The sequence below is a fragment of the Aulonocara sp. 'chitande type north' Nkhata Bay genome, linkage group LG3 (assembly GCF_057382095.1).
Source record: "Aulonocara sp. 'chitande type north' Nkhata Bay isolate Kocher_YH1m ecotype deep benthic linkage group LG3, A_spYH_male_GT1.1, whole genome shotgun sequence".
NCBI lineage: Eukaryota > Metazoa > Chordata > Actinopteri > Cichliformes > Cichlidae > Aulonocara > Aulonocara sp. 'chitande type north' Nkhata Bay.
The window spans coordinates 67691704-67704533 of NC_141346.1; the positions used below are offsets into that span (position 1 = coordinate 67691704).

The 12830-nt window shown below is 41.6% G+C and overlaps 1 protein-coding gene across 1 annotated transcript; it reads right to left on the reverse strand.

Moving 5' to 3' along the window:
• Positions 1-4873: 4873 nt before the first annotated feature.
• LOC147336732 (ribonuclease inhibitor-like) lies at positions 4874-11301 on the reverse strand. The gene is made up of 5 exons (XM_086286225.1): positions 11298-11301; positions 11132-11156; positions 10909-11085; positions 8364-8537; positions 4874-6917 (listed from the first exon to the last, which is right to left on the reverse strand). The coding sequence occupies exons 1-4, from the start codon at positions 11299-11301 to the stop codon at positions 8414-8416; spliced, it is 330 nt and encodes a 109-aa protein (XP_086142351.1). The 3' UTR covers positions 4874-6917; positions 8364-8413.
• Positions 11302-12830: the final 1529 nt, after the last annotated feature.

Genomic DNA, 12830 nt, shown 5'->3' on the forward strand with positions numbered 1-12830 from the left:
TGTTACTGAGTGTGATGGGAGTGAAAGCATACAACTTGTTGCGCAGCCTAAAAGAAAAACTAAATGTGGAAAAGAGAAGGAAAGCTGCATGAAGTAACTGAGAAAGACTCAAATGATTCTTAGGAGGATTTGGCATGCCTGGAGCTGTACACAATGCAAGAGAAAGACAATGATGCAATATGGCTCACACCAAAAATAAAAGAGGTTGAGTTACAGATGGAACTGGACACTGGGTCTGCCCTCTCACTGATCTTATATGAAGATTACAGAGACAAATTCCCCAATCTGAAACTGAAACACACCTCAGTGAAACTGAAAACATACACAGGTGAAAGAATAACTCCTCTGGGAAAACTAAAAGTGAATGTGGAATATGAGAAAAAGAAACGCAACCTGGAACTTTATGTTCTGAAAAAATGGAGGTGTGCCATTATTTGGGCGTGACTGGTTGAAACACATCCACCTCAACTGGAAAGAAATAAAGTCAATGAGACTGGAACGAGGCCTGAGTGCACATTCTGTGGATGAAAGACTGAAACAGATACTTAATAACCATGCCCAGGTGTTCAAAGATGGAATCAGCACCCTGAAAAATATTAAAGCACAGATCATACTGGAGGACAATGCAAAACCAAGATTACACAAGTCATGTCCTGTACCTTATGCTTTACGCCCCAAAGTCGAAGCAGAGCTCCAACGCTTGGAAGAGGAAGGAATACTCACCAAGGTGGAATGGTCAGATTGGGCTACACCAATAGTGTCAGTAAGCAAGAAAGCAAGTGACAGAGTGCAGATCTGTGGTGATTTTAAGGTTTCAGTGAACCCAGTTCTCCGCATAGATCAGTACCCACTTCCACAGATAGAAGTCATATTCACAGCAGTCGCAGGTGGCAAACACTTTTCAAAAATTGACCTTGCCCAGGCTTATCTCCAGTTGGAAGTAGAAGAGACATCCAGGAAATATCTGGAGATAAACACTCACAAAGGCCTATATCAGTACAACAGACTGGTATTTGGTATCGCCAGTGTCCCAGCAGTATGGCAACGTGCCATGGATCAGGTCCTACAAGGCATTCCAGGAACACAGTGTTTTCTGGATGACATAATTGTCACTGGTGTTGATGAGGAGACTCATCTGGCTAACCTAACAGCAGTCCTGGCCAGGCTAGAAAAACATCGATTGAGAGCAAACAAAAACAAATGTGAGTTCTTCAAGGATGCCATTGAGTATTGTGGACACAAGATCGACAGACATGGGCTCCACAAAACCGAGGACAAAGTTGAAGCAGTCCTGAAGGCACCAGAACCTAAAAATGTGAGAACATAACAAACTGGTTGAGATCCTGGATTAAAGAGGGAATGGGAAGTGAAGAGGAATACAGAGGAGTGATTGGTCGGTTCATGAGGTGGTGTGAGGAGAATCACCTGAAACTGAATGTGGCCAAAACAAAGGTGCTGGTGGTGGACTTTGGCAGAAACAGATCCCTCCTCTGTCTGCACTGGTGGGAATGATGTTGAAATAGTCACATCCTTTAAGTATCTGGGAGTTCATCTGGATCACAAGTTGGAGTGGTCTGCCAACATGGACGCTGCCTACAAAAAGGGTCTGAGCCAGCTTTACTTTCTACGAAGGCTCAGATGGTAAATGGACTGGTTCTTATATGGTGCTTTTCTACTCTCATTGAGCACTCAAAGCACTTTGTACAACTTGTGCATTCACCCAATCGAACCCATTCACACAAGTGCTTTCTTTAAGGTTTTTAGTGCTTCTAACATTCACTCACATTCACACTACGATGGATGCTTTTAAGACACTGTCACTATTGTGTTTTTTTTTTTTTTTAATGTCCACATGTAGAGCCCTGAGAAAATTAGTCAACAGTCAACAGAATGACTGGGATGTGTATCTGGATGCTACACTGTTTTCTTTGAGGTCCAAGGTCCACACCACAACCAAATACACACCATTCCGTTTAATGTATGGGAGAGAATTGGTAAATGGTAAATGGCCTGCATTTGTATAGTGCTTTACTCAGTCCCTAAGGACCCCAAAGCGCTTCACACTACATTCAGTCATTCACCCATTCACACACACATTCACACACTGGTGATGGCAGCTACATTGTAGCCACAGCTACCCTGGGGCGCACTGACAGAGGCGAGGCTGCCGGACAGTGGCGCCACCGGGCCCTCTGACCACCACCAGTAGGCAGACATGGGGTTAGTATCTTGCCCAAGGACATTTGGCATGCAGCCAGGAGGCAGCCTGGGATCAAACCACCGACCTTCTGATTAGTGGCTGACCTGCTCTGCCACCTGAGCTACGTATTCTTCCTGTTGAAGTCCCAGTAAGTGTTATTAAGGAATTCTATTTATGCAAAAACTGTGATAATGCATGAATTAAATGTAATCTTAATTGGAAAGTGTGCATACTGATATTAGCTGCAGCTTTAATCTTCTCTGCTTAACTTCTATACGCAAGACACATTTTAAAGATAAAGTAAGTGACTAGTTACTACTTTATGTTTGTATCTTTATGTAAAGTAATAAATGTTGAGGAGACCTTTCAGTATGTGTTCACCTATGGAAGTGTATCAAGAGTAAAAAGTGACTATACACAAAATGAGAGGAGTCTATCTTTGTGGCTTTCTGTGATCAAAGCTTTATAATAGTATTTTTACTTTTAAACATGAGTTATTATAGTTCGGATTTTCAGTTCATGTTTCAAATGCATTATTTGCCATTATGATTTTAATTGTGATTTAAAATGTGAAAATTTTAGCTGTCCTCCATCATTCTCCCTGAGGAGTCGAGTTACGGTGACTTTGTATCTTCTACAAGAAGTTAAAAAAAAACTGTAGAGGAAAATATGGCAAAGTCCCAAGACTTACAAAAGGAAGCCTATGCTAGACAAGTCCAGAAGTACAGAAACTTTGTGTACAGCGTTGGAGATGAAGTTCTTCTTTTGAACATGAGGAAACGTGGAAGGAAGGGAGGAAGACTTGATCCAGATTTTTACAGGACCCTACACCATTCAAGACATCGCTGGCAAATGTGTGAGATTAAAAAAAAAAACACGGAAGGAGCAACTTTAAGAAATCACTAAAGCATTGACCATATCAAGCTGTACAGAAGAAGCCACCATGTAAATATCAGTGACAATGAAAAATACCCAACTCACAGTCAGACAGTGAACAGCAGCACAGACCTGAAGATGCCCCCCTGCCATCCTACTGCTAACCCTCAGTGCCAGCAAAGTCCAGAGGATACCAGACCCTCTGTTATTCATTATGCACCCAAAACGGCTGACAACAGTTGTTGCTCCCACAAGGAGTTTAATTGTGTTCCAGGACCAGAAACACATGAACAAGAACTTCCCTCCCGGAAACAAAGCTTAGAAAAGGAAGGTGGCATAGTGAACAACTCTTTTTGACCCATTGGTCATTTGCTGCCAGTTTGATGTTGCAACTTGATTGACTGTTGCATGACTTTGTTTGCATTTTGCAGTCTTCAACTCTTATTGGATATAAAGAAACATGCAAAGTGCACTGAGCTTGTAGAAGTCTAGAAATGGATCTGCCTGTCAGTAATTTTCTATTTTGCCCACCCGCTGTACCTTTCCTATTTCTCTGCGTGTAAATGCATGCCTATTGTATTGACTTTTTTCCTGTTGTGGCCCGTCGGCCTTTACCCAGCTTATCCACTAAAAATCTCATGCATGCCTGAGCTAACTTATCATATTTTTCTTTTAGTAAAGAGGCTATGGCGTGCAAAGGATACTGGGCGCCTGGAGTCAGTTGTTGGAAGATAAAAGTTATTTGATTCCTCTTTTCGAACACTGCAGGGGTCACGGTGGTTTCTGATGAGGTAAGAGAACTTATCATTATTGATTCTGATTTCGAGGTTCTGCTCCTTCTGAAGCATTTGCAGTGCAGAGACCATTAATAGTTTAAAATGTGCGGGTAGGTCGGGGGGTTTATATTGCAAAACTCTAAGGTTTCACCCATTCACTTCAACAGGAAAAAATGTTATCAACCACAACACAGATGTTGTGACATCTGTGACATCATAATATCCAGTTTCAGTATATGCAGAAAGAACCTTTATCAGCAATTCTATTCCTTTAGATGTTTTTGTGTACAGCACTCAAGCAGTTACTTCAAAGATTGTTGCTGTTGTTGTATAAACTCAGATTATTCAAAACAGGTCATTGATGCATACCTGCACCTTGTCATTGAGAGACGAAAGGAAAGTAAGAAATGTCCTTTGCCTACTAATTTTGATATAAAAAAAAACTTATTTACTGTTCTCTAACATTTTTGTATACTTGTGCAGAATGCTGCACACCTGCTCTGTTCAGTAGTTGCAAGCTCGTTGTTTTCTGGGCAGTTCAGATGCCTCAACAAGGTATGTTGAAAGTTCAAAAGTGGTCCAAACAGTTGACTCCTTTCTGTTGCTGAGGAAAGAGTTCGGTTCCTTTAAAGAAGACTATATTTGAAAACACCCTAAGACGCATGGTACCTAAGTAAATCCAAATTACTCTGCACTTCCAATCCCACAGATGAAGTTCCCAGTTGAAGACATGGCTGTGCCCTGTGAACTTTGGTACACACTGGATTCTTGTGGTATGTGTTCATATAGTTATTAATTTGCGTAATTTGTTGTGAAGCAGTTTCTTGCACAAAGTGTTTTTTTTTTTAATACGTTTTCAGTGGCACAAACTATTGTAATTTTTTAATTTATTAACTTTTTCTTCAGATTGTCAACATTTCTGCACAGAAAATACTGCTCATAGACCCCATGGGGAATGAAGGTGTTTATGACAGGAAAATTCTGCGCAACTGGAGGTATGCATTATTACTGAGGTATTATTCTTAGATAAAACATTTCTTGTTTCATTACAAACATTTTTGTTCAACTAGGAATTTTCTGAGGATGAGAGGGCATGAAGACACCATGGAGTGGCAGTTACAGACTATGCAACACAACAAGCAACAGGATTCCAGCAGTTGTGGAGTTTTAATGTTAAAGGTAACCCTTATTCAAATGATTCCATTTCTTGTTAGCTATAATTAAGACTTTAAGTGAATTTAAGTGAAGTGAAATTTATTTCGGTCAACAACAACAACACAAGTTATCATTTTACATAGAAGTACAGTAACAGTAACTGAAAACGGAATACGCTGAAGCTTTGTGGATTATAATTATCCTATCCTTTACCTAATTAAGACTTTACATTCTAATTATGATCAATCTCACAGTTTGCAGAACACTACCTTGATTTTGGAGAGGTCAGTGAGGTGTCAACCACTACAGAGGCAGTTGTGCTGGAGCGAATGCAGATAGCTTGCACCCTACTTGAAAATCGAGGTAAGTCCAGTAAAGTCCTTATCACGTTAGAGTGTGTACTTCCATTTTAAATAGTGCTTTTCAAACAGCACAGTGCAAATAGTGCTCTTCAAACACTTTCAGATAAGACCCTTCTCAAAGTCTAATTTAAAAAATTCAGGAGACAAATTTTCCTTGAAGTATATTTGGAAAAAATGTACTATTACTCCACCTAAACTTGGTTTATCTGACCCAGATAGACTGCAGGTCATAACTTACCTGAAGTTAAGTTCACCTCAGGTCTCTGCTCCTCCTGCCTCACCTGTTGCCTCTGTGGAAGCTCCGCCATAGCCACCACCAAACAACTGACTTATTTTTACACATCGACCAGCATCCGGCCAATCCACCACCTTTCATTGTTTATACCAAAACAAAAGTAAAAAAACCTCATCGGCTCATAAAAATGAAAAATCACCATCAGTATGCCCGATGGCCAGTCCAGCTATGGTCGTGCCATCAGTTAACCCTTCACGTGGCAACTGTGACACGCGTGCCCAGGGTTGCCGACCCCTGCTCTAAAGCATCTGATTTGGATTCCTGAGATCAAATATATTTTCCTTTGGCTTTGTTTTCTTCCCATTTGTGGCTTTAATGTAGTGTTACATCCTGTTTGTTTGCTTCCATCTGTATACATGTCCAGATTCACTGTTATGTTTCTATTCTTACATTGCTGTGTGATCACTGTTCCCTCTGCTGACTGATGTGACCTTTTGTATCTTACACTGATACTTGTCATATTTGTATCTGCGCCTAAAAGATAAAAAGTTTTCCATGCTAAAACACAGCTCCACCTCCTGCAGTTCTCCCTCTGAACCACTAGATGTCTCTGTTATCTAAATGAAGACGTGCAGCACAGCAACCACAGCAGCGCTCAGATCACACGTGTCCTGTTATTATGTATAAAAGCATGAAACAGGTGAGACAGGTGGGATCAATATTAATGTTGTGGAAATATATGAAAAAGCAACAGAAGAGTGAAAACATTTCGTGTTTCTAGAAAGATCTTTCAGCTCACAGCTGCTCACAGACTGTATTTACAAGTGACAAACTGCAACTCTACAGTACATCTACAGTATATATCAAATATATTCTGTATTCAAATCTATTGAGTGATGTTTGAAAGTCTTTCCAGGTGAGTTTGATCCAGGAGGGTCTGAAGCCAGAGTCAGACAGAGACTGTGCAGAGACTGTAGAAGGACAGAGCAGCAGCAGAGCAGTCCAGATACACTGATGATCCTCTGTCAGATCCAGAGGGACACACAGGGATGATGCTGGACTCTACATTGTGTCTGACAGTGGAGCTGTTCTCAGAGCAGTTCACTCTGCAGCACTGACAGTCATCTGCACTTCTTCTCATTCCTCTGTCAGTCACTGCTGGATGAAGCTCTCCTCTCCACCTCCCAGTAACATGGCCCAGTCAGAGCGTCTCTACACACAAGCTGCTGCTGCTTCAACCTCTCTGGATCATCAGGACACAGCTCCTCCTCTCTCAGCACACACACTGTCCTGTTTACCATCATCGCCAACACCTGCAGAGAGAAGAAGGAAGAGCAGAGGAGATAAACGAGTGTTTCCAGAGACTCTTCATCAGCTGTCAGTTAGTGATGCAGCACATCCAAGGCAAGGCAAGGCAAGGCAAATTTTTTTGTATAGCAGAATTCAACAACAAGGTGATTCAAAGTGCTTTACAGAGACATTAGAAACAAAAACAAATAAAAAGCATGATTTAAAATTGATTAAAACAAGCAAACAAACTAACTAACTAAACACACATTCACATTCACACCTGTTCGCGCGATCTGAACCCTTATCGTAAGGGGAGCTACCAGTCCTTCTGTGGACGAGTTACTTTCTATTTTAAATTGCCTGAATTTAAAATACTCTCTAGACCCAGCTGGGGAGCTACCCAGAGCTCTAAACCCACTTAACTAACAAACAAACAAACAAACAAACAAAACAGTATATAAAATCAAAACAGATAAAATCAGTTAATGTAAGTTTTGAAATTTAAGCTTAAAAGTGTGGATTTGGTGCTTTATTCAAATGCAGCTGAGAATAGGTGAGTCTTCAACCTGGATTTAAATAAACTGAGTGTTTCAGCTGATCTGAGGCTTTCTGGGAGTTTGTTCCAGATATAAGGAGCATTAAAGCTGAATGCAGCTTCTCCGTGTCTGGTTCTGACTCTGGGAACTGATAAAAGACCGGATCCAGATGACCTGAGGGATCTGGAAGGTTCATACTGGGTCAGGAGGTCACTGATGTATTTTGGTCCTAAACCATTCAGAGCTTTATAGACCAGCATTAGAACTTTAAAGTCTATCCTCTGACGGACAGGCAGCCAGTGTAAAGACCTCAGAGCTGGACTGATGTGGTCCACTTTTTTGGTCCAGTATAAAGAGCTGCAGGGACTTCAGTGCTGGGACTGTACTAGGACTCATTGTTGCTTCACTTTTTCTAATCTTTGGATTTTTATTGAAGTTGATGAAAATGTTTTTCCCTCCTAGTTTGAGTTTGGACTTTCATTCATTAGAAGAACCTTGGTGTGTCCACTCTGAGCTCTGTAGGAACCCCAACAACAAGCCCAACAATCCAGATGGACGGTTCCAGCTGTTAACTGGAGGAACTCCATCCAAACATCTGCTCTCACTAAATTCTTCCTCACCTACAGACTGTGTTCTTCACTGCTTTAAACTTGGAAATGAATGCAGTCATTGGTCTGCGTGCTGCATTGTTCAGAGAGCTGATTGGCTGTTGACAGTGTTTGATCAGAGCGTGTCAGCTGTTACTATGGTGACCATAAAGGTCAGAAACAGGAAGTGTTTGTGTCCAATCCTGAAGCCTGTCACCATTCTCCTCTCACAGCTTCACTGAGAAGTTGCAGCTTTACAGGAAACACTGGATCTTTGTTTCATACTGACTGTGTTTAGTACAATACTGCTGACAGCACCACCCACTCACTCCATCACTCTACTTACACCAGAGTCTCCAGTCTGTAGTCTGGACTCTGCTGAAGATCAGACAGTTGCTACACATCTGGATCCTTCAGGTTGTTTCCCCACAGCTCCAGCTCTATCAGATGGGAGGGGTTGGACTTCAGTGCTGCTGCCAGATAATCACAGCTGATCTCTGACAAACCACAGCTCATCAATCTGTATAAAGAATGAAAGATGTAAGTTTATTAGACAAAGTGTGAGCTTGAAATCATTCAGTGTTTCATCATCTGTTCAGAGTTGAAGAAAGTTCAGAATTTAGAAGTTTAGAAAATGGAAACGCCGAACAGCTGAAGCCAACAGGAAGCAGCTTCAAACAGGAAACTGTGCAGAGTTTCAGACTATATGTCCTGATGCAGCCAGTTGAATTTTGGAGATTTGAATCTCTGTTCTGTGACTAAGTCCTTGAATCATTTCTTCCAGTTGGTCCAACAAGACAGACTAAGTATTGGACATGTGTTGTGGCTCCATTAGGGGAGCTTCTAAATGTGATGTGATGGCCCCTCTGGGTCCGTCAGGTCACAGCACTGAAGAGAGCTCAAACTGGGCACACAGTTGTTCCAGTCTGGACCAAAGACTCTATACTGGGACTGAGGGACTGCTTTGACTGCACCCACTGGGACTTTTTAAAAGGCTCATGTTCTCACTTAGATCATCGATTTCTACTTACATTTCTTTCTGGGAAAAATGGGGATTACTTTTGAAACAGGAAGTATTTTCCCCAATAAGCAGCCCTGGATTAGTAAATCACTCCAACATGTTCTCAGGCAGAAGAAGCTGTCTTGTTATGAGGGAGAGAAGAAAAAGATTGAGGCACAGAAACTTGTTGAAAGAGAGATAAAGCAGCTAAAATCAGGTGTAAAAGTAAAGCAGAGGATGAGCTGAATAAATGACACTCAAGGCTGGCTTGGAAAGGAATGAAGTCCATGGTGGGGATGCAGAACAAGGAGCAAAGATGAATGTGATGCTGAATCAGCAGAAGACTTGGACTCATTGGATTCCAGCTTTGATATCATTGATTTCAATGAAGAGCTTTGTGATTGTAGCAAAGGGCTGGTAGCTCTGAGAGTCCCACTGATGAGGTGTTTGTGTGGAAATCTCTTAGTGGGACCAAAGAGAGAAAAAGCCCTGGTCCTGATGCTGTGGGAGGGGAATGATTGAAGTGTGCTGTGAGGAACTGACTGGGAGATTTTCACACATTTTCCAGTCCTCCTTGGAACAACAGGAAGTTCCCAGCATATGGAAACAAAGGTTAAGTGTCCTATGGCACTCAGTGATGATGGTGCTGTGGCCCCACCACCTCCACCTCTTTGTAAAGGAACTAACTGTAATCTGAAGCTTCAAGTGGAACTAAGACTTCCTCCACTAGGTGGCAGTGTCTGATGAGAAAGTGTTAGTGGAGCTGGCCTGGAGTCAGAAACAGGAAGATGCAGGATTTGGGCTGAAATGGGGAAAAGTGGTTCGCACTAGTGCCTTAAAGCAAGAAGGTTGTAGGTTGAAGCTTGTTGGCCTTTCTGTGGAGGTTGGATGTTCTCCCACAGTCCAATGAAATGCTGCTTAGGTTCATTGGTGCTTCTAAATTGGCTGTAGGTGTGGATGTGAGAGAGTGCTTCTCTGTCTCTCTCTGCTGGCCCTGTGATGGACTGCTCACCTGTGCAGGTGGACCACGCCTCTTGCCCTATGACAGCTAGAGCACAGGCTCCAGCCCTGTGAGCCTAAGCTGAATAAACAGTTAGCAAAAATGATCCATAGATGGCCTGAAATTCCCCAGTTAGCAGTTTGGTAGATAGCTATGACCTGCTAATCCCATCCAGCAGCTGTATTCTACCTGTAAGCTGATCCCTGCTGAGCCAAAGCACTTTTTCATATACAAATTACAACCTTTAATAGAAACCTATTGGTCAGCATCTTATTAGCCTGCTGTTAGCTTCATTCCACAGAAAACTGAAAGAAACTAACAGAGTTGATAAAGAATAAAGAGAAATGTGCTGATTTAAAGCCTTTGAAGTGCTTCAGATGATCTCTGTCCACTTCTGTCCACTCATTCATTCATGTAAGCTTTCTAATGCAGCTTTGATCTTCACAGTCTGCTTCATGAAACTCATTCTAACCCTGAATGTCAGAGTGTTCCTCCTTCTCTTTCCCATCATTCATGCTGGCAGTGGAGGAGATTTGGATGTTGGACTGTGTTTTGGATGATGTGTGTATGTTTGTGTTGGACTGCTGTCTGTAAAGCAAACGCACATTTTGCTTTGGATTTCAGTGTCAGACAGACTTTAAGGTGGAATGAAGAGTTTGAGAGTTTCATAGTGAATTATCCAGTGGAGGATTTTTCTTCTTCTTTGAAGGTTTGAAATGTGAACATTGTTCTGCTGCAGTCAATGGACTAAACCAGAGAAGAAGAAAACAGACTTTACCATGAAGATCCTCAGTGTGGATCAGTATAATATCAGCCTGATGTCTGCAGTTTAGTGTCAGCACAACTTTCACATCATATTCATCTCAGCACAACTAAAACATGCTGACTGACCTCAGAGTTTCAAGTCCACATCCTGGACTCTCCAGGAAACCACACAGATGCTTCACTCCTGAATCCTGCAGCTTGTCGTTGATGCCCAGGTCTAGCTCTCTCAGATGGGAGGGGTTGGACTTCAGTGCTGCTGCCAGATAATCACAGCTGATCTCTGACAAACCACAGCCCCACAATCTGTATAAAGAATGAAAGATGTAAGTTTATTAGACAAAGTGTGAGCTTGAAATCATTCAGTGTTTCATCATCTGTTCAGAGCTGAAGAAGGTTCAGAATGTAGAAGTTTAGAAAATGGAAACTCCAAACAGCTGAAGCCAACAGGAAGCAGCTTCAAACAAACACAACAAGAGAAAAAACTCTGAATGTTTCAAATTAAAGTCGTACATTACTCATAAAAAGAGGACAAAGACTTGAAAAAGTCGTGTTTTTCCTTCCAGGAACCACAAGGCTTCACTTTTAAAGGTGAAGTGTGAAAGAAATGGACATATTTGAAGTCCAACACCTTTTTCCAGTCACATTATTAAAGCAGACAAACTACAAGCTCATTTTCATTCCAACAAGTCATCTTCTGACCTGGACTAACAACACTGGTCTCTATGTGCAGCTGGCTGTGAGACCAGTGCTCAGGGAGCGTCTACAAAGTGCAACACTGAAAGAACATCACACACTAATTTGCTTCCAGCACTTTCACACAAACATCTACTGTCATTATTGTCACCAAACTCTGTGGATCCTTTATTGCAAATTCAAATGGGATCAAATGGTCAGACAAAAGAGGGTTATGAGGAAATATGATGAAATGTTGTGTATTAGCAGCAAGTTATTGAATCATTTTCCTCAGAAACCAAACAAAATGATTGACAAACATGTTTTTACAAACTCAGTGTTGGACTTGGATCAGCAGGATAAGCTGATGTTTAAAGGCATTTGAGTCTCGCTGTATGAGAGTCCAGTTATTACTCAGTATTTATGGATGATGTTCTTTCAGTGTTGCACTTTGTAGACGCTCCCTGAGCCTCACAGCCAGCTGCACATGGACCAGCTGACATTACCCAGCATTAGAGGCGGGTGTAAAAAAATGGATTTTCCTATTTAAATGGTTTTAATTTGAATAAAGCGATGTTGATTCATTCAATCCTGAATCGATTTTTAATATAAATGTATTTTGCCAGAATCTCAGGTTAAAGCTCCCAAAAGTATTTCAACAACAAGCAAACAGATAAAACAGTAAATGAGAGCAGCTAAACACACAAAGATGGAAACACAGAGCGTGGATCGTTCACTCGACGGCACGTACACGGACACGCCGTCGGGGCTGAAAGTGGACAGCTCACAGATCCTGAAGCTGCAGGTTTCATCTGTCTCCAACCAAAACTGACTGAACCAGCAGCAGAAGAAGATCCAAACTACGCTTTACGTTTGATGAACATCGTCATGAATTCTCTCTGACTTTGACGTTTACTTCCTGCACAGCTCCCTCTCTCTCAGTGTACTTCAAGAACAGTTTACCTTCAAAAATCTGTTTCCTGCATTATTCACTGCTTATTACGCACCAGTCTGCTGTTGTGTTCACTGCTGTCGGCCTCCGAAAACAAAGCCTCATTTCTGCTGTTCAATACTGAAGAAATTTAAACCTTTTAAAATGATGACAGATTACAAACTCTCAGCTGTGTCTGTAATCAAACCTCTGTAACTTTGCTTCACTTCAGCAGCATCAGCTCATGTTCACATGTTGATTCATGGTTTGCTTCAGTTTTTGATGGACTGCAGAATATTTTGAAGGTTATCTGTTATAAAAAGCCAGAACAGGAAAATCTGCTTCATGTGTTTCTGTTTGATCCTCAGTGACTTTGACACAAAGGCCTCTGCTGTGATGATCACACCTCTGATCAAGTCTCACAGTGTCAGCTTTGTTTTTATAC

Excerpts from the sequence above, each read along its gene's own strand:
- LOC147336732 (XM_086286225.1), bottom strand. Across the intron at positions 11,086-11,131 it reads GAAACACTGAATGATTTCAA|ATTGTGGGGCTGTGGTTTGT; the intron begins GCTCACACTTTG and ends TTCTTTATACAG. Across the intron at positions 8,538-10,908 it reads TGTGGACTTGAAACTCTGAG|ATTGATGAGCTGTGGTTTGT; the intron begins GTCAGTCAGCAT and ends TTCTTTATACAG.